We start from the raw sequence: 21767 nt of genomic DNA, 5'->3' as shown, positions 1-21767 counted from the left end.
GATCAGCAGACATGCAATTATCTTAAAACAACAACCGATCATATCATCTACATTAAATGATGTTTCAAATCCCCCCGCAGCAACATTTCAACATTAAAGGAAGGCGTGGGAGCGCATATGTATAACTTGTGCTTTATTAGGCGAACAAAACAACCAAAATATATAAACATGCATCGTCGTCAAAGAAACAGGGTTACAGTGGCTTGATAGGGGGGTGTGGGCATCCAAATCTGAGGTAGAGTGGGGGCAGGAAAACCTCTCCGTGGGATAAAGAGGAGCAAAAATAAAATAATACTGACTGCGAAGACAGATTTCAAAATGTTCCATCAATAACAATATAACACACCCACCGATACCGTCAAATCCAATCAACAGAAGAAAAAACTAAACGTATGTTTCTCATTTAAGTGAATCATTGATTTTGTTGTCCTCATATGTTCAACATTAACATTTAAAGCCTCAAAGGGCCAGCGCTGTTTCAGTCCATTAAAAATAAGGACTGAATCTATGTGCAGTTTATACGCGCATCAATTCTCAATTAAATCACCTCTCTGAGTTTTCGAATTTAGAATTGGCAGTTTTTAATCTATATACAAGTTCCAGGTTTATCAAGAGGATTTGCATTTTGTTTAACTGATTTGGATGTATATCTTGCTAACAGCTACATACAAAATATATCACTCAATTTTTAGTTATAAGTATATATTTATACATTTGTAATTTAAATACATACACATTCTTACAAATTTTACGTGCTGCTTTGAGCTCCTCACCATCCAACTCTTTTAACGTGAATTACAGTACTTGCTCAGGACAATTGTAATGTAAACTGTTGCCATCCATTGCCATACGATCAAAGCTTTTAAATACTCAGCAATAGTTACATGTTCATGATACTGAATTATTCGGCCACTGGCTGCTATTCAAACCATTCTCTCTCTAAATGATCGTGGTAACAGAAGGTGTAGCCGGACATACCAGGGCCTTGCGTCTTCAGTTCAGAAGTGTCCCATAAAGCTGGGCCTTGGTCAGACTGTCCTTCCTGGAAAGTCCCAAGGAGCCAAATTTTTGGTTGTACGGAGGAAGTGGGGGTGGGGGCGGCGGTGGCGACTGGCTCGCCTGTGCGGGCAGACTGTGCATTTCCACTTGGTAGTGCTGCAGTTCTGCCGCCATCTCCAGGGACCTCTGGTTCAGAGACTCGGTAGAGCTGTTGGGGCTGGGGTCTACGTAATCTGTGCTCTGGCCGCCAGCTGCCACGTTACCCTCCCTGTCTTTGGAGCTCCCTGAGTGGTAGAGGCTGTGCTCCGACCCCTGGCTGTCCTCGGCTCGGTACAGGTGGGCTTGGCTATGAGCCTGCCGCAGCCCTGGGCTGCAGTCGGGGCTTGGGCTGGCGGCCACCCACACCGGGTCCATGACACCCCCTGCGTGATGGTAACAGTCAGCCCCCTCCTGGAAGCTGCTGTAGAGCGGGCCGAGTCGGATCTTGGAAGGCCGGACGGAGAAGTGCTGCTCCGAGAAGCTGTAAGGGGAGGCCCGGCCTGGGCTGCGGTAGGCGTGGGCACTCAAGTCCTCCACGCTCAATTGTCTCCATCGACCAATCAGCTCCTCCTCCTCCGGGGCAAATGTGCTGCCTCGACGACTGTCTCCATAGGCAACGCTTGGGGATGAAGAGGGAGGGAGCGGCTCGTAAGGCTCGCTGAAACAGGAGGACATGGTGCGGCTGTAGACAGGCGAGCTGCCGTTCTGGTGGTGGCTCAGCTCCGTCTGCTGGAAGGGATGTGCGTTGGCAAAGCCTCTTGGACTGTCCCTCTCCCAGGATGAGTCACTCTTTCTCTCATAGTCCCCTGCATCTCTCCACTCCATGTAGAGGGAATGGTGGTGCGGGGAGGAAGCTGCACTGCTGGGCGGACCGTTGCCTTTGTCTTCGGACCCCCCTCCACTGAAGCTGGAGTAGGAGCTGGAGCCTGCACCCAGTGTGGCAGGGAACTTAGCAAAGTGCTCCTGGGAGAAGCCAGCCCTCAAGCCCACAGAGCCCTCCTCTGGGTTGCTGTCGGTAGAGATTTGGGGCCCGTATAGAAGCTTCCTCTGACCGTGGAGATCCATGCTGGGCCTCCGCTCACGGTGCCGGTCATCAGGGCAGTACAGCGCCGTGTCGCTGCTGTACAGGTCAGATTTGTAGGCTGCGCGGAGCCCCAGCCGCTCTCCTGGTCCCAAGCTCTCCAAGATGAAAGTATGGTCCTGGGTTTGGGGGCTGGGGGAGCGGGAGGCCTGGCTGCTGCTGCAGGCCTCGTCTGGCTTCTCCAGCACTTTGCCAATGAGAGAGGCCGGGACAGAGTCGGAGTAAGTGTGGCAGAGAGGAGACTCCTCCATGTGCATGGTCAGTCGCTCCTGAAAATCAGCCGGCAGCTACAAGTGTCACAGAAAAGAGAAGGGAAGGAAAATACATGTGACATACAGTAAGTGTTGCTGTACCAACAGATGGAGCTGTACTGTAGCAATACTTCCTCTACTGATGATTGTTTGGTTTGCATACTACAACATTTCTAGGCTTTGAAATTATATTCAGCGTAAATGGTTTCTTGGACACTTTGAAGACTTGAAAAGACTCCTTGGACATTGATTGTAATCAGAAGGCCTACCAGGCTGTTACATATAAAGGTGCGTCAGACTGAGTGACAATTGTGTAAGTGTATTGTATGTCACACTGAACGATATGTTTAATAAAATCTCGCTCCCAATCTGTGTCAGATTGTGCAATGAATGCATGGTGAATGTAAATAGAAAATAGTGAAAATGCAACTCTGCAAGAGTCCCACAAACATCCTTTGCCAACATTACCTGCTGGATCTTATTTTCTTATTTTACTGGGTAAATATCACATTCACATATGCGAGTGGTGCAACAAACGTCCCTCTTTCTATTTAATTCTAGTTGATAGATTCATTTGAAAAGTCTCCAATTTATATCTAAGATGAACAGAAAACTAAAGATTTGTATACTGATATTCATATTTACTTTTGCCTTGCTCATATTTTTTCTTTTACGGTACGTCTATGTCTTGTGCCTGGTTTATTTATTGTTCCCTTTGTTCTGTGTTTGTTTTTTTGCATTGATTAGTAAAGCCTGGAGCAAAAAAGTATGTCACATAGTATAGTGGTAGGAGTGCGCCACCACAACATTCACCTCTGCATTCACCTGACTTGTCAGGAATAATTATGTTTGTGTCTTTTTTGTCCTGTCATTTTCAAGTGACAAGAGGCGTAAGAAAGAGAAGTGAAAATGAAGGTGAACTGAGTCTCCTCCCTTGAAAAAGAAAGAAGTTGTTCTATTCTGAGCATTTGTCAATGAAAAAAAAAAAAAGCCTCCGTATACTATATGTGCCTCTCCATAGCAACAAGCATGAAGTAAACTGCAGCCCATCATCAACAGGAATCTAGTCAGTTGTTCCTAATAAGCAATGAGAGGCGAGCTAATTTTAACTTTGTAGACTAACACGAAAAGGCATTTTTATCAAAACATTTTTACTACAACTTGAACCAAACTAAAAGCCACTAACACTGTCCACACATTTTTTTTCCCCTTGGGCTTGTTTTGAACAGGATCACAATTAGCTTTTATGTGTCATTTCAGAAATCCGAGCCTAATCGTTTCACACCCTCGCTGTGGTTGTTTTGCAGCAAAAACAAACGACTGGAGCACTTCAGTAGGCGCTGAAGAGCCACCGCACTCCTCAAAATGCTGCGGCACAATTCATCAATATGCTTCCGATTAGCTCCCACCCACAGGAGACAGGTGGACACACAGAGCGTGCATGTACTGCCTCTGACCTCCACTCTGTTTGGCAGTAGCCCTGCATAGCAGTGTTTCCCTCTATTGCCAATCCTATACTCTGCACAGCGAGGGTGGGTTTTTGTTTTTGCGTAAGAGGATATTTTATCAGCCGTACGCAACCAAATGCAGTTTGCAGTGATATTTCCATTCAGCCATATGGGCAAAAAAAACGTGTGGAGGCATTCTTTAAGCGCATGGACACTTGCCAACTTTAAAAGCCACCCCTGTCACATAGGCACAAGGCCAGGGCTGATGCAGCGGAAAGTGGCACCAAGCTGGCCCGGCGTTAAAACGCTCATCGATATCCACATGCATCTTTTCACAAGCAGCAGCGGGGCATAGCATGATGAGGCTGCAGTGCAGTTTTAGCTCCCTGTCCCTCACACGTGTGCACAAATTGCCTTGAAGGAGTTTCAGTTGTGCTTCAGACTTAATCATTGTCATAAAATGACATGATTACTAAACCCAGGGCAGTGTAATTACACTCTGACTTAGCTGCACGTTGAGTGACAGGAGGAGAATGACTTGAGAGGCCTCCTGTCGCACTGATCGGTGCAAACACAAGATTTGTGCCACTGTTGCTTTTCATATCAAAGCCTGTAAGTAATATCGGTTCATTTCCAAAAGATTTTAATGAGGATGAAAGGAGAGGTGGAACAGTGAAGAAATACCTTGTTGCAAGTCAAATTCATTCGTTTCAAAAGCATCAAAATATACTTAAGTTACAAAAAGTAAAAGTGCTCATTACTGCAGAATGGACCATTTCAAAGTTATATAACTGTATAATTGTATTTGAATTATTGATGCATTCATGTCTAAGCATCACTTTCATGTTGCAGCTGGTAAAGGTGGAGCTACTTTTAACAAATGTCTGAATAGCTGGGTTGCTTAATCTACAATAATTCATAATTAAAATGAATAATCTGCCAAATATCTGCCATTTCCCTTAGAAATGTATTGGACAAAGTCGCATAAATAGAAGTAAAGTACCTCAAAATTGTATGTAAGTACAGTACTTGAGTAAATGTACTCAAGTTCCATCACTGGTTTATGTTGGCAATTTGTAAAAAAAAAGCTGCAAATTTTAAATTTTTTATCGTTTGATATATAATAAATAGACAAATGTATAAGAGGAAATTATATATTCAATGAAATGCAGTAAAAGTTTTCAAATAACCTAAAAAAGTAAAGTGACTGTTGAATTTGCCTCCGTAATATAAAATATTGAAATGTAAATGTAACGATAATTGTTAATATAATAATATTTCGATCAATTTGCATGTTATGTTTTAATAATTTCAATAGTTTAAGTGAACAGAAATGAACAAAACCATTTTCACTCTTGAATGGTAAATATAATATAATAATATTATATGATTTTTCATTCATCCGTGACCAAAAGAAATCATGGCTTTCACGGCATAATTACTGTTCCTACAGTATCATGTTCAGCTGTGTTAAATTAGCTCCCAACTCTTTCAAACCTCAGTTGAAGGTTATTCAGCCAAAGAACCGCTTCACTTCTCTAATCTCTGGCCTTCCTGCAGTGACTGGCAGCAGTCATCGCTCCACCATGTCTTGTCTCTTATCTCCTCTGCCTCACAAAAGGGCAAGATGACCTTCCGTTATAGTCAAGACAGCACTTTTATTTTTTTTGCCCATCTTTATGGCATGAGCTGAAAATTCATCTTATTGCTGCAGAAGAAACTCACATCTCCTCTTCCGTCACACAGCTCTTTCTCGAATTTGTTTCCTTTTAGCTGGCTACTGTTTGGTTGCTTGTGACTTTTATTGACTGTTCCACTGAACCTTCTAGGGATTCGACGTGACTAAAATCAAGATAACATTGACGAAACGTGTGAAAACATATATTTAGAAGACACGATTTGAGCTTGATTACAAGCCTGGATGACGTGTAACAGTCGGTGTAGATCTCACCTCAGAGAGCTGCGCCCTGTAAAGAGACTTGTTGCAGTGAAGAAGCTGAGCAGCCAGGTTACAGTCCTTCCTGTACATGTCCTATGGAGACACAATTAGAAGACATGAAATAACATTCAAGAATGAATATGAACTAGTTTTGGTGAGTATTTTCATCATAGCAACTGATCACTCTCCCCCCAAAACTTTCTTTGCTTCGAAAACTGAAAGTCGGACTGTTCATAGCTGCAAATATCACATTCTCTATGCTTTTATGCAGAAGTATGAAGGTTTATAGAAGCATCTCTCAATGCTCGTGTGTGATCAGTTTTGGTGTGACAACCTTAGCCAAGCATGACAAATTTTTTTAGCAGTTTTTGTTCAAGGCAGCTAAAGAAGATGGAGCTATCAAAATGCTTTATTTTATTCTCTAAAGATGAGAAAATAACGAGGCTCTTACGTTGTCTTCTTGTAGCTTCTCGATGGTGAGCTTGGCCTCCATCAGGTGGTTGTTGAGGACGATGATCTCTCTGCTAAGCGCTCGCTTCTCGTCGTCGTGGTGCTGAGACTGATGACAAGAGAGCCGTTCATACAAATTACCAGCATGGAAAGAAGACTTATAGATTTTTAAAACACTTTGAAGTTTTCCGTTGAAACAACACTCATCAAAGCATGCGTCCCAGTTTTTACAATCTTTTAATTAATCAAATTCCACTGCAGTAATTCACAGAACTGAGCACATTTGCCATGACTTGTCTATGTTCAGGTTTATAATCAATATTTTGTCACTGAATATATGCTTTGATGATTTTGTTACTTTTTAACACGGTGACAAGCCGAAGAACCCTATATTTACTAAGAGTGGACCCTAAAGAGACGCAAAGCAACTTCACACATTCAGTATAATGAGAGTATATAAGTGGCTTTTTTTGGTTAGTAGGGTAACCAAGAAAGCATGACGTCAGTAAACTGGCTGACGAAGACAGAGTCCACGTTTGTGTGAAGTTTGAATTCATTGCTTGCTAATTTCCCACCAGTATTTGAGGTTAGTATGACATGAGAGCTGCAATAACAAAAAGTGGACTTGTCTGCAAAAGTTTTGTCTCTCTTCTGGCTTTTTCTCCGTTGAACCGTGTCGCTGTGCGAGTACAAGCGCACACGAACTATATCACTGTGTTTATCTGTCTTGTAATTACATCCTCTAGTTGTGCAGGGCCATGGGGTCAGATGGGTTTGTGGCACCTGTGGAGTAAACAAGTTTTACGATTACAGAGAGACTTACTCAGCACCTCTCTCACCCTTGAGAATGGAATACGTGAGATGAATGAATAACAGCTGATGAGGATGCTTCAAGAGAATAAAAAAAAAAAGCTGTTGGCGTTTCTTTAAAAATAAAAAAAAATGACCATTTGTCTCGTCGTAAAAAGCCGGGTGACCCTCGGCTCCTCACTGGCGTGGTATCTAACCGCTGTAGCGTTGTAATCACGCCAAGGGCGCTGATGATTATTATCTTGTGCTGTAACAAACCTCGTCGCTGAGCGTTTTCAACAGTCTATTCAACAGCAAAGACACCTGATTGTCATACAGTGTTCTCAGGAAGGCTCGATAATTGTATCTTTCTAACGGCAAAAGCAGCGTCTGACAAATGAAGTCAGGTGCGACGCACTGAGGAACAATGGGTTTGCTATCACTCTGCCATTGGAAGGAGGACAGCCAATTGTAATAGGCCATAATTAACTCCGGCGGTACCAACAGCAGGGCATATTCATATTCAAATTGGCCCTCCAAATGTTCTACACCATGTCTGAACCCCATGACTTGCAGAGGCACTTCTCTTTCTTCTGCAGGTACTTTTGCATTAGCGTGGGAATTCATGTGACTGGATGCATCACACACACACACACACACACACACACAGAGAGGCTTACACTTACATTTCTTTGGATCTTTTCCTCCAGATCTTGGTTGATCCTCTGCAGCGCTGAGTAGCTGCTTTGTATTCTAAACGACACAATAAACGACATAGCTCACTTGCAGATAATAGTTTGTACATATACTCCAAATCGGCATTCTCAACAGTACACAAGTCAGAGCTAAATTGCATGCCACGGTTTCAGTTTACAGCACTTGAATGTCATTTCATTCACTGACCTCACTCTGCTGATGTGATGATTAAGTGAATGTTTTATTCTGTTATATGTGACCCAGAAGGCGGAGACACACTGTTTAAGGCAAGATAATGATGTGGATTACTCACTCCTTATGCCCAGTGGATCCCAACCTGGGGTGGGAGGCTTTTACGGTGTACCACAAGGTACAATTCTTGGTCCATAATTATTTCGATTTTTTTATAATTGTTTTTTTTTTTGCTGCGCCTATTTCCATGCAGACGACATGGCCTTAAATGCATTTGGCTCTGCTCCAATTCAAGCATTGTCAAGATTACAATCTGCTTTTGACATTTTTCAGAAACGACTCCTGAACATGTGCCAAATGCTGGTAAGACGTTTGATTCATTCACAAAAACCCACATTTCCAAGAAAAAAAAATACTTACTCTTTGTTGTACTTATAAACTAACAGTAATGATACTTGACTAGGGTCAAAGGTATTTTGTTAATACATTATTAACAAGGTTCGCATTTTCTCTTATAATCTACAGGGAAGAGTCCTGGAAATTATTTCAGAATTTTGTACTCAAAAATTAAAATTGGTTTGTATTAAATGTTTCTCTGAAAGAAAAAAACATCCACTCTGTGCTTGATTAATGAGATTCTCACACTATGAGAAAAAGTCAGCTGGTCCTTCATAACAGCAAGAGAAGAAATGCATACTTTCCTTTCTATTTAGGCTTTGAATGCCTCCTTCCAAACATCCACAGCATATTACATCTCTCCTCAATTTGAAAGCTGCCGTTCACTGGACCAGAACATAACACTGGCTAACTATAGACACCCATGAGAAAATACTGAAAGTTCAGTGCATCGCTTCATGGTATATAACTGGAGTTATAGGATAGTTAAGGATTTATAGCTTGAATGTCTCATCTCACTGGATCAATTTTAACCTTCTAACTCTGGACATTTTTGGACAGGATTGTTTTGGATCCTGTTTGTATTCACATGTGTGACTGAGCTATCTTTGTTATCATGTTATTATTGTTTGTTATCTTTCTGTCTATCCATGTTTTCCCTCTGTACTAAGATTTCAGTCTAAATGAGTTTTACTAATTATGAATACGATTTTTTTTCCACACATCTATTCACAACGCAAATCCTAAAACCAGAACCAGGACTGAGAGAGGCAGACTGTCAGGCCCTGCTGCAGTACAATTAGAGGTTTTCTAAAGGGACTCTGGTACTCGATGAAAGTTCCTAATTTCTAAGCACTTGTACATGCGCATGGTGTACGTATTGGGGATCTGAACATTTCTTCCACCACTGTGTTGTCCGGTATGTACGAGCCTACCTGCGCAGTTTGTCAGTAAACTTGTCCAGCTCCTCTTGTGCTCGCCGCAGCTCCGTCTCCAGGTACTGCCGCGTGGAGTCGAACTCGCTCTGCAGCAGCTCCAGCTTGTGTGTCGTGTAGGAAAGCCTCTTCCGTAAGTCCTCCTTCTGCTCCAGCAGTGAGCTGCACACACACACACACACACACACACACACACACACGGCAGATGATTGTGTTCAGAGCATATGTTGCAGGAAACAAGCTTGTAACTTGGGTATATGCTTATCTAAATGGACTTATAAGGGTCTATATATCTTTTTAATGCACCCCTGAGCGGCCATGCAGCGGTGATGAGAGCATCATGAGAGGGTGATAAAAGCAGAAAAGTTGTGTGAGAAAGTGCTTTGTGTGAGGAAAACATGGGACTAAAACACAGATCTCTAATTAAGAATCCAGGCAGGGGTAAGAAAGGACACAGAGCTTCTTTTTTTTTTTATGTCTTTTGGGCATCAGATCTTTTTCTCAGCATTACAGATCATCACAGAAACCCCATCATCACTGAGAAAAAGAAAAAAAAAGAGAGGGTGTAATCTGTGATGAAATATGAGCCAATGAACTCTAATATATCACACAAATAGACTGTGAAGGCTCAGATTTACGGAGCAGCAATAACCCCACCCCCACCCGCCACCCCACATGTAATTCAGCCAGACAGCACAATGATGACTATTTTCAGAGCATGTGCATTACCTGGACTTCATCTCATAAAAGGGCAAGTGTGAGTGCGGAAAGAGGAAATGTCTGTTGCCGTGATGGATATGAGTGTGCACGGCTGGGCTTAATGGACCCTGTATTGACGGACAGATGGAGGAAGGAGGGTAATGACTCTATCTGCAGCCGGATAACAGATAGCAGAGAGTGGATGGAGATGTGGGGCGCTCTTTTCACTTCCTCTCTTTGTCTCTCTTTTAACGAGATCATGGATACACGAGGTGGGAGCTGAGGAAGACTGAAAAAAAATATCAGGGACAGGTTCCTTTCAATGTTTCCAGGTCGCTGAGTGGAGGCACCATTCAGCTTCCAGCTTATTGATATGCATGATGGTAAGACTAAATATCACCAGCCATTTCCTTGTAATTTGGGCTCGTTTAATTCTAGTCACATTTTTTTTTTGTCTTATAAACCACTTTAGCTGGATTATTAATTAATGTTGGACAGTCACATAAATAATACAATTAAGGTATTATTTGATATGAAATGATTCACAGACACACACTACCCAGTGGTATATAATGTCGCATATATACTGTATAGAGGATCGTGCATCGGCTTGCTTTCCTTTAGTTTTCTCTTGCCATTATAGGTGATGTTAAGTTGTGGCATGAAAGCCCGCGTGGGCTGGGATCATTGACGATTGAATAAAAGCAACAACAAAAAAAAAAATCATTCATTTATTCATATAGTAGAGATTCTGCAGAAAGATACATTTCTGCTGCTATAGAGGCAGGCTCATTTAAATTTGAATGTGCAGAGTCAAAGACTTTTTGGCTGCAAGTCATATCTAAAAGACTAAAATTGCATATAATTTGTTTATTCTCCAAAACCTACTCAACTAGGGATTGTGTGATTTGATACACTATTATTATGGTATTGCTTAGTTTAGGTCAACTAATATGTCTTGGCTAAAAGACTAGCGTTGCCAAGTGTGTCTTTGTCAGAGGCGCATTAGTCTTTAAATAAAGTTTGTTGCCTTGAATCCGTGTGTAACAGTGCACTTTGGATCTAAGCTCTGAAGCACTCCTGATGTTCATTGTGAGGTTGAGCGTTATTAAGCGCCTCCTTCATTTCTTGATGTAAGATATTAAAATGTTGGTATGTTGGTGACTGTTGGTAGAAGAAGCATCAATGACAGAGGTTTTGAAGGCACCACCTTCCTCCCTGAGACGCTTTATGAGGAACTAACTTCTTTTTCTTTCGTTCTTACTTTCTGTCCTTTAAAGTCAATATATAGAAATATTTGTACAAATAAAGCTCCACTTACCACTAAAAATAAAATACTAGGCTAAACGATGAATAAAAGACGTGAATTAGAATTGATAATTTCACACGGAATCTGGAACATTGTATATTTTTTCAGGTGGTTGGCGCGATTTACGCTGAAAGCTGCAGCATCTACAACTAGGTCGGTGAGTAAAACGATACCTGCCTACAAAGGGATTCAATGAGTGCCTCAACTGACTGGAAGGCATTTCAGTGCTGCATTACCTTGCAGCCCCCACCTCCTGCTTGTCTTTGATTGGCAGGCATTAGCAGGGGAATACAGGTGTTTGTTGTTTGTTAGAGGATGAGTTTACGTGAAGTAGCTCCAGGGATGAAAAATCCCCCATTAGTGACCTCCTCTGTGAACGGGAGCTGAGTCAGACATAATGAGTGCTTTCATTCCGGTGAGATGAGATGACGAGGCAGGATGACTTCTGGGCTTGGAGAGGCGGGATGAGGCCGCTTTCGCATCACCGGGACGACTAGAGAAGACACCTCGTGGGCGGATGATCGGACAAACAGATAAAAAACGAGGACTGATGGAAAGATGGCGTCTGAGAGTTACTCTCTTACCTCTTTTTCGGATGTTTGCCGCCATTTCGGGGGACTTTTAAGGCAGTTTTGCCAATGTATATCTTTTTCATGGTTTGTCTGTGTTCCTTCCCTCTCATGTGTTTATAGGGGTTGACCACAGGGAGCCGTCATATGTGTTAGTTTCCCAAAGGAGACCCGCTAAGTGTGGCCTGCAGAGTTACTGAGTGCTCTACCTGCGTTGATCCTGCCAAACAAAGTAAACACACAGATTTGCAAATATTAGTAACTACAGATCAACGAGGGATCCTGTTTGAAGGACAAAGTTGATATATATTTTGCAGTGATAGTCGTTTAATGGCAAAATTACCCACAGTTTTGTCCTCGACAGGAATGCTGAAATAGCCTTAAACTGTACTAAATTCAGAGTAACAGCTTTTAAAGATCTTAAAAGGTAAAAATCCACCCAGGGTGTTGTAGCTTTTGGGCTGCTTTTAGTGTTTTTTATGTGTCACAATGTGTGTTGTAAAAAATGAAAGTATCTCAGACATAAGTGGTAAATGTCAAGCTTTGGTCTCAGTCCTTCAGACATAAAGAGCAAGGGCTTCTTTCTGTTTTGTAACAAAGTTCAACAATCAAATGAAGCGAAATCTACCGAGGGAGAGGCAGGATATGTTCCACAGTTTGCACCTTTGTGGAATTCATGTTGGTTAAAATGAAATATTACAACTTATTTGTACTTTTTTTTCCCTTATATCCATGTTTCCCGCTCCATGTAGCCCATTTGAGGGAGATGGTTTGTATTCACCTCTTCTACTCCAGCTCTCTTTACCATGGAGTCATTTTTGTCTTTAAGGGGAGATAGCAGCTCAACAGTATACGCCACAAAAAAGTGGTGAACATCATCTAAAAGCTGGGACACTGAAGATTAATTTGATATGTGTCACGTCTTTCTAGTAAATCTGAAATAAACATTGTGTTTTGTTTAAGCAGTAATTCAAATGTTTAGTGTTTAACGTTTAGAGGGCTTAGAGCATTGTGATGGAAATATAAGATGACCGTTCTTATGTCCCGTAAATTGCTGCAGCAACGTTTTGGTTTGATTCTATTTGTTACACATAGATTTGATACAAGTTAATGGTTCAGAAAAGGAAAATCACTAATCAGTAAGCATCATTGATTACATTTTAACAATGTTCTGGCAACAAACAGAAACAAACCCATACCTGTCATCACATATCGATTTAAATGTTTCTTCTTTACACCAGAGCACAGAGACAAACAGAAAAACAGAAATCTCTCATGTGAACTGACTAAAACTGGTCTAAATTTAGCAAAAAAAAAAATGATTTTGCTTTAAAGTAGTATCCCATTTCTCATTGTACGAAGCTGACAGCTGAAAATGTTTTCAGGGCCCTTAAAAGGGAAGGAAATGTATTTGTAGGTTTTATGCTGCTTTTGTGTTTTGCTGGACACAGCCCTGCTTCATATCACTGGTGCTTGATGAAAGCCCTTTGTGACAAGCAGACTTATCAGTAAAAACAAACATCCCTCGCTTCTCTTTTTGCAGACTTCATCTCTTATACGTCCAAACAAAAGGGACATGAACTGACACATCCACCCTGTCTTGAATGAAAAGAGTTTGACAAGGCCGATGCACCGAAGCTTCTTTTCCAAATATTTCTACCGTCCCCTCAATCCCGTTTGTCTCGATGGCGTCCACAGCACAGGTGCGGCTGTCAGCCTGCAGACAAATAGTGCGGATTATTAGATGAGACGGCGCGTCAAAGCTTGATCAAAGCCGCTCTGATCCGAGCGCTGCGCTGTCCACTCGGAGAGGAAAACGGTGACAGACTGGGCACGTGACTGCGGTGGGCGTACAGCCGAGGAAAGCCTCACTTTTGGGATGTTGCATCCGTGGATACTGTACATACGCATGAGTAAAAACCTGATGACATACAGTAGGGAAACATGTTGATCCACTGACACCCAGTTGTTGGGAGGTGATTTATGCTGCTGGCTGAGGAGGTAGCCAGGGAGACATGTACTCCTCCAGATGGTGACAGCTCAACACCGCCACTGGAGCCTTCACTCCAGCTGCTCCCCTCTGAGTCATAGCACACCGGCTCTGGATATGTGTGTGTGTGTGTGTGTGTGTGTGTGTGTGTGTGTGTGTGTGTGTGTGTGTATCTGTGTGTAAGATATGGTGGGTGTGAGCATGTTTGTGTGCATGCATGAGGCTGTCGGTTTGTGTTCATGTAGGCGCGTACCTGCAGTATGCATGCATCTATACGTCTCCGATTGTGCATCTGTATGTGTTTTCGTGTACGTGTGTGTGTTTGTGTGCTGCGGCATCAGCTGAGCCAAAATCCAATCCCTTATTTCAAGGAATGAAATAAAGCAACAGTCTCTATCGTGAAAGTCAAAAAAAAAAAAGGACAGCTGTTGACGACATATCTCAGGCCATGTCAGGTGTCCGCTGTCAAACCGCCAGCACACAACAACTCTCCCTCCCTCGCTCATTCACTCGCTCTGGCTTTTTCTTCCTTCAGCCCGATCCTCACACTGCAGTAAAACCATAGACGGGGCTCGTTCAGATGGCGCTGCCTGCCACCCACTCGTGCCATGCTGACATTTGAGAGGAACTCAGAGCATTGAAAAGAAGAGGAAGGGGAGGTTGTAGAGGAGGAGGAGGAGGACATTAAAGTTGAGGAATGGGGAAGAGGGAGAAGCAGGAAGCCTTTTGGGGGGGGGGGGGGGGACGCCAGCTAGAGTAGTCGCAATTTAGTCAAAGACAGGAAAGAGAGAGAAGCCATCACTAATTTAGAGAGGAAAAGCAAACAGAGTGGGTATGAAGTCTCCGCTGGAAATCATAATTTGTCTTTTTCCTTCCTCTCCTTTCCTCCTCCAGTTCTGTTTCTTCCTTCCTGCCTCGCTGATCACATCTACCTTGCAGATAGACGGGCTCTCAGGAAAAGCCCTTATAAGAGGCCCAGACCTCGGCATTAGAGTGGGGGGAACCCGTGCGGCTGACTCATCCAGTAGCAGCAGAGGAAGAAGGCAAAGAAGACGCTCTTTCTGCACCGTCTCCCTTCAGATTAACAAGGGAGCTAACCTGCAGCAGTCACTCAGCACAACGACATGTACAGTATGACTCAACCGCCTAATAAAATAGAGGAAATCAACTCTCAACTTAGGGCACTAAGAGTATATGTTCTGTTCTTTGAGAATGTGTGGGTTTATGTCTCTGCTGTTTCTCTGTCCAGCATTGATTAACTCTGGAGCAGACAACTAAGTAGCTACACACCGACTACCAACATCATTAGCAGCAGCAGGGGATAATGACCTGCTGAACGGATTTCATGTGCCGCTGATGGCACCCAGCAAAGGGGAGTGTGTAATCACAACAACCATCCCCAGGGGATTTTAGGATGAGCGGAAGAGGTGATGGCTAGCTGAGCTCCAAACGCAAACACAAAAATATACACAGCTGTGCTGCTCTTCTGAAACCCCAAAAAGTCAACACAGAGAACCCATTGAGTCCAACGTCAACACCAGAGCAAGTAGTAGTTTAGAGTGAAAATGGCTCCGCATTAAAACATCTAAATGGGTTTTGCAACAGGTACCAAAAAGGAATAAGATTGTAAATTAGGCGTTTTCAGAATGGAAGAACTTTTTCATAGTTTTTGCGACACAGTTCTAAGAGCCCCTATTATTAAGGAACGATCGTTGGTCAATGCAGCACCAGCAACCACCATTTTCAAAATCCTGTTAGCCGTGGAAACAACAGACAAAACAAAACACAAACAACAGCTGGTAACGGAAAAAAAAGTGAAGTAGTTAACTCGTTCATGAGAGCACACCCAATGACCAAAGAAGGAGTGAGAGCCGCTGCTCAGCGAGCTAACCCAGTAGCATGAACGCTAACCCACTGAGACAAAGATTAGACTGCTATTTTGATTCTGTTTATATGATTGTGGCGTGTATGTGTGTGCGAACTGGCGCACTTTTGGAGGTATGCAGGTTTGGTCCGAAAACGCAAATGTCAGTTTTAGTACACATGAATGACTTTTAAAGGAATAGTTTGACATTTCTGGGAAATGCACCATTCTCCTGTCTGCACAGTAAATATGAAGCTACGTGCAACAGCCTGCTAGCTTAGCTTAGCATGAAGACTGGAAACAGGGGGAAACAGCTAGCTTGGCTCTGTACAAAGGTAGCAAAATCAGCCTACCAGCCCCTCCAAAGCTCGCTAATCAAGTCTTTGATTTTGAGTAAAAAGTTAAATATTTTAATAAAAGGTGAAATATTGAATTTGTTTCAATATTAAAGATATCCACAGATACATTTCTAAAGAGCAAATATAGAGATACTGAGCACTATAATTATGTTGTGGTGAAATATTTAAATTGTAAATTTCAAAGTTTCAGTTGACATCAAATCTAAACCTTGAGTTCGTATCCAAACACACATAAAATACATAGAAAATAGTGTAAAATGCAGTCACGAAAAAAAAATTGTCTCTCAAAAGTGTTTGTCATAAAAAATTTAAGTCAAAATAAATACAAATTGGAGTAGAGTAGAGGCAAGCAAACCCCCAAGCTATAAGGGCACTAACACACACACAAGCACATGCTGTTCTACAAAAAACAGCGTCTGCCTCTATACAAGAAAATCATGTTACGGTGCCAGTAAATCCTACTGAGAGCTGTCCTAGTGAAGCCACTGAGACCTGGTCTTCTTCCGATCCAGAATCCACACACTCACTTTGAAACTCAAAGTGTGATTATTGTGTGTTCCAACCCAGTGAGTCTGAATTGCTTCAGCATTTCCATTTTTCCATAAAGTAAATAGTAAAGAAATCACAATTCTATCCACTCCGTTTCATTCATTTCTTTGGCTTCCAAATTTTTGGTTGAACAGTCATTTTTATAATAAAAGACGCTGCTGAGATGTTGTGGCATGCACACAAATAAGGCAAGCATTTGCCATCTTTTCAGCCACAGCAAAGAGGAGATGGGACGAAGAAGCACAAGCAGCTTTTCAAAAGGGTTCAGCTCATTAAAAATAGAACAGACACAAACACACATATGTGCACACGCACACACACACTTACAAGACACGCCGCCCACGATCACAACATATTGTTTACGAGTGGCACTCGAATGGACAGGTAGTGATTAGACACAACAAAGGAACCACCTCTGCGAATCCGCTAGCCTGCAGTGTACCGCTCTGTGTTCTGTGTTGCCATGTATGTCAGTCTGTATGTGTGTGTGTGTGTGTGTGTGTGTGTGTGTGGACATCAGCATTTGCCTCTTATACATCACAACTGTATAGCGGGTGGCTCAGATGTACTTACAGGTCCATAAAAGGCGGCCTAAAAAGCTTCAACTCAGGGATGCATGAATGGAGCTTTTACAACAAAAAAAGGAGACTATACTGGGAGAATATAGAAAGCAATAAAGTGCTAACAGCTTTCCAGCATGACAGCAATAATTAAGTGGCATATAAAAAAAGATATGAAATCTGTGACCTCGAGTTTGGGATCATAACAGGCAAAAACAAGCAACAGAAAAGAAAAAGATGTGCGAAAAGCTACTTTTTGATCTATCTCTATCAATCTGTAAATGACAAACTATTCCTTTAATCAAGTGACAGTTCCTTTTGAAACCTACTTTCAATGTATATGTTATTCTTCTATGTTAATGTGATGAAACATTTTTTGTTAATAGTTTTTGTCTGGATTAAACAAACACAATATAATGTGACTGATTTTGCTATCTTGAATTCATAACACAAAATACACAGCATGACTTTTTGACTCTTCTCCACTTGTGCCACTATTACAGTAGTTTATTTTTAGCTGAGTGCATTTAGCATCATTGTCTGCCGCTCAGCGATAGTCTCACTTTAAATTTCATTAAATGAGTGTCACGTTCTCTAAATTCGGGAAGGAGTGGACTTAACACACACCGTAGATTACTATGTAAATGTTCAATTTGAGTCCAAGACTTGGCAAGCCAGGGCAGCTGGTGTATGCAGTGAAGCCATTAACATGGTCGACTGCTTCTCCGTCACGAGGAATAAATCTGACCCGTACGATCTGACCGCTGGTGCTGAAGAGGGCAAAGGGGAGGAAGAATAATAGGGTCAAGATGATAAGATACACTTAATAACCCCAGATGAGCTGTCAGTGCTCCGCCACAGAAGGAGAGAGAGAGACCTAGACACAGTGGGAGTGGGAGAGAGAGGCGGACTGTTCAGGCCACAGAGGAGCGAGGAGTGCATTAGTCTGTTAGACCAGCAATGTCCACTTAAGCAGATGAAAACTAACCTGTCTTCAGACCAGCCTCTCTCCCACACCACTTTCACACATATAAATGTCTGCTATTGCTCCTCTGTATCATCACTTCATCTATAATAAAAGGGAATCAATGGATGCCTAATTCATCATGGGATGATACAGTTGCTAAAGTGGTTGAGGTTTCTGGTATTGATAATAATCAACAATTGGTTTACGTAGTTAAGCATGAGCAGTCACTACTATCTGAACAGGCAGATAGCTTAGCTTAGCTTAGCATAGTGACTGAAAACGGTGGGTAGCAGCGAGCCTGGCTCAGTTTAAAGGTAACAAAATGTGCCTGCCAGCACGTCTAAAGCTCACTAATTAACATGGATCTCGTTTGTTTGATTTGTACAAAAAAAACAAAGTGTAAACATGGCAAGTTATTAATGCGCCGTTTTATTTCTCAGAGTCTGGACAACAGAACTCAAGGAAGTCACCGCAACGTGTTGTTTTTACATTTGTTTTTTTACAGATATAACGCGTACATTAGTGAGGGTTTGAGAGGTGCTGGTAGGCGGATTCCATTATTCTCAGACACAGCAAGCAAATTCTACATGTCCACTCTTTATGCTAAGCTAACCGTCTCCTGGCTGGTATTGATCGTCTAAACTAACTCTCAGTAAGAACAGGCAACATATCAAAAATGACAAACAATTTATGATAATGGAAAAACTTGAATAAGTGCATAACTACGTTAAATGAAAATAATGTGAATCCTGTGCTTTGGCTTCCCTCATCAAATCTCAAATCAGCTGAAATGAATGTGACGTGATCTAAAGCTCCAGAATAGCTACTTAATTGATCTTGACGTGAGGTTGTCAAATTCAGTGAGTGTTCTTCCCCCCCCCCATCCAAATCGTATCTCAATGACTGTGGTGATATTGAATAATTTGAACTTTTATGAATATTTACTGGCAAAGTGTAAAGATCCATTTGATACTACGCTTCGTCGTAGATGTTGCTGATATTCAATAAACACGTTTTGCTCTTCTTCTCCATAGAGTTTAAATGATAGACTGGCTTTATCATTCTAAATGTACATCTACGTTACCTGAATCTTTTCATTCAGGTTCTTAAATCCCTAATACTGTGTCAAACTTTTGTTCTCTTGCCACCGAAGGATGTAATTTCATCATCACTCTTTCCGTAAGCTGCATTCAATTTTGGGCTGTCAGTCAGCGAGAGGAGCTGTCATTTTTATTTTTTTTCCCCCCCAAGTGGTGTCAATCTCATTTCTAAAATAAAACACTTCAGCAGAAGATTGTTTTGTGACATTTGCTTTTAAAAACTCTTGAAAACTTTAAATCTGTTTATCCAACCGAAGACTCCTCTGCTCTGCTCTGGAGCTCCCTGCCGTGCCGTATCTCCATGTAAAATTTACATCTTCCACCACAGGGCCCCCGACGCAGGAGCCCCGGCCAATGGAGGGACAGAAATTAAGGAGAGAGAGAGAGAGAGAGAGAGAGAGAGAGAGAGAGAGAGAGAGAGAGAGAGAGAGAGAGAGGGATAAGAGATTTCAGGACATTTCATCACTTAGAGAGGAAGGCGTCTTGGAGATGAGATGAATGGGTGGAGGTGGAGGTGGAGGTGGAGGTGGGATGTAGATGTAGGGTCAGACTCTCAGGTAGATCAAGCAACCTGTTAAAACTCGTAATCAGAGTCTTCAGAGGACACAGGTGAACTTGTTTCCTAATCAGCAGAGAGCGAGGAGAAAAGACACAGGACTACCTCCTCTTATCGCAGCAGAGCTGCTTTAATTCAATTAAAGCTGTGACACAGTGGTGAGGACAACTGATGCCTGATATTGGAGAAACACCCTGTCAGATTAATTACCCCCTCATCGGCTGGTTAAACGGCTTTTAAACTGTAATCTGCCTGAAATAGTAATAACACCATCGGTAATCGAACACAAAAGGGAAAGCTCGGGATCTATTTCCATCTGTGCCGGATTAATAATGGTTCATTAGTAATAGTATCAATTACAACGCGTCTACTGTAGGACGGTGAGGTGAAAAAGGAGAGAGAAGGAGAGTGAGGGAGACAAAGCAAAAAGAAGCAGATCCTTTTCGGCATGTCGTCATGTTTGCTTTGCTGCCTTAATTCCCGTGTAATGCAACTTTAATCAGAAAATTGGGTGAGCACTTGTAATTTTGTAATGAGCTCATTAAAATCTGTTTATGCAGGCATGTGAGGGCATTAGTTCAGTTATTACCTAGGCCTTGGTTAACATTTGAGACTGTCAGGTTTATTCAAAAACATTAAAAAAAAAACGGATTGATTAGAGCTACAATTGCTCAATTGTTCATAGTGGTAAAGCCGCGCTGCCATGCAGAGTAATTAATCAGTGGCTATAGGTGCATTCCGACAGGTGACTGACTGAAATCATGCAGGAGCAGATGTATAACAGTCAAGGATGGACATTTGTACAACCATTACACATTCAAGACTAATTTTAAACAACACTCCTGATTGATTCCTTAGAGAGAAAAAAAGCTTTTACAGTAACGCCACATACGCTGCAGTGAATTTTTTAAGCCAAGAGATTCCCTGCATACAACCACCAGCCTTGTTCTGCAAAAAACAACACCCCTGTTATCTTTGACAAACTATCAGAAAAGCAGATAATACCAAACAGCACTGCATCAATACACAGAGAGCACGAACTGACACTGTGAGTGCAGCCACATCACATACAGATGAGCACGTATACACACACACACACACACACACACACACATCCAAACACACTCACACAAACACAACCAAGCAAGCATTGTAATCCAAATCAAAGATGTGAACAGTGAAGCAGTACCTTCCGCTCACGCAGAGCTTCATCCTGGAGACCGAGAGATAAAAAATCCTGCCGCCTGAGCCTCGCCGGGGAAACGGAGAAAACCCCCCTCTCTATGCTATCTGGATTGGTTTACCCAGCTCTCCCTTAACGCTCAGAGAAACCCCACCACATGCACACCAGCCCACCACCACTGCCGCCACCACCACGCCAATCCAACAGCAGCAGCAGCAGCAGCAGCAGCAGCAGCTGAGCCAGGGGGGGGTGGGGGGGGGGGGGGGGGGGGGGAGACAGAGGGAGTGAGGGAGAGAGAGAGACTGTGCGAGAGTGGAAAGACAGAGAGGAAGAGTGGGAGGGAAGGAGCTTAAAGGAAGACGACAGGGAGAACGCGGGGGCGTGATGGTGTAGCGCTGAAAGATATGTGCAGAGAGAGAGAGAGAGAGATGGAGAGAGAGAGATGGAGAGAGAGAGAGAGAGAGAGAGAGAGAGATGGAGAGGCAGAAGCTCACCTGATAGTGTCTATGTTGTTCATCTCTTCGTCAGGCACCTAAAGGAAATGACAGCATGTTAGTGGAGAGGACCCATAAAACTGGCCATGGAGCTGCCAAGTAGAGCATCGCGAACAGAAACAAATCATACATATTCAGGAGGCACGCTCTCTGTTTCCCCCTCTGTTTTTGTTTATTTCTTCCCCCTCTCTCTCTCTCTCTCTCTCTCTCTCTCTCTCTCTCTCTCTCTCTGTCTTTCCTGCCCCCTCATTCGCTCCTCTCCCTCCACTCCATCTCTGCTCGTGAGGAAGCCCTCATCAGGCTGTCTACATCTGCGCTTACTTGAGGTGAGAAGAGAACAATCATATCATAGC

The 21767-nt window shown here is 42.6% G+C and overlaps 1 protein-coding gene across 4 annotated transcripts; it reads right to left on the bottom strand.

The window, feature by feature from the left end:
- Positions 1-116: 116 nt before the first annotated feature.
- Positions 117-21747, bottom strand: si:dkey-174m14.3 (uncharacterized protein LOC563117 homolog). Of its 4 annotated transcripts, XM_068708342.1 has the most exons (8): positions 21545-21747; positions 21415-21452; positions 11808-12012; positions 9216-9377; positions 7683-7749; positions 6209-6316; positions 5770-5850; positions 117-2406 (listed from the first exon to the last, which is right to left on the bottom strand). In XM_068708342.1, the coding sequence occupies exons 3-8, from the start codon at positions 11903-11905 to the stop codon at positions 994-996; spliced, it is 1929 nt and encodes a 642-aa protein (XP_068564443.1). In that variant the 5' UTR covers positions 11906-12012; positions 21415-21452; positions 21545-21747; the 3' UTR covers positions 117-993. The 4 variants fall into 4 exon arrangements, with proteins under 4 accessions (XP_068564443.1, XP_068564442.1, XP_068564441.1 ...); XM_068708341.1 differs by having other exon boundaries at positions 21415-21747; XM_068708340.1 differs by lacking the exons at positions 21415-21452; positions 21545-21747 and adding an exon at positions 20927-21137.
- Positions 21748-21767: the final 20 nt, after the last annotated feature.

The sequence above is a fragment of the Cebidichthys violaceus genome, unplaced genomic scaffold (genome assembly GCF_023349555.1).
Source record: "Cebidichthys violaceus isolate CVI_PGR_0920_01 unplaced genomic scaffold, fCebVio1.0.p SCAF_14, whole genome shotgun sequence".
Taxonomy (NCBI): domain Eukaryota; kingdom Metazoa; phylum Chordata; class Actinopteri; order Perciformes; family Stichaeidae; genus Cebidichthys; species Cebidichthys violaceus.
This window is presented reverse-complemented; position numbering and strand designations above follow the sequence as displayed.

Excerpts from the sequence above, each read along its gene's own strand:
- si:dkey-174m14.3 (XM_068708341.1), bottom strand. The coding sequence starts at position 11,905 with ATGAGAGGGAAGGAACACAGACAAACCATGAAAAAGATATACATTGGC. Across the intron at positions 9,378-11,807 it reads GGCAAACATCCGAAAAAGAG|CTCACTGCTGGAGCAGAAGG; the intron begins GTAAGAGAGTAA and ends GTGTGTGTGCAG. Across the intron at positions 6,317-7,682 it reads AGGAAAAGATCCAAAGAAAT|TCTCAGCACCACGACGACGA; the intron begins GTAAGTGTAAGC and ends TCTTGTCATCAG.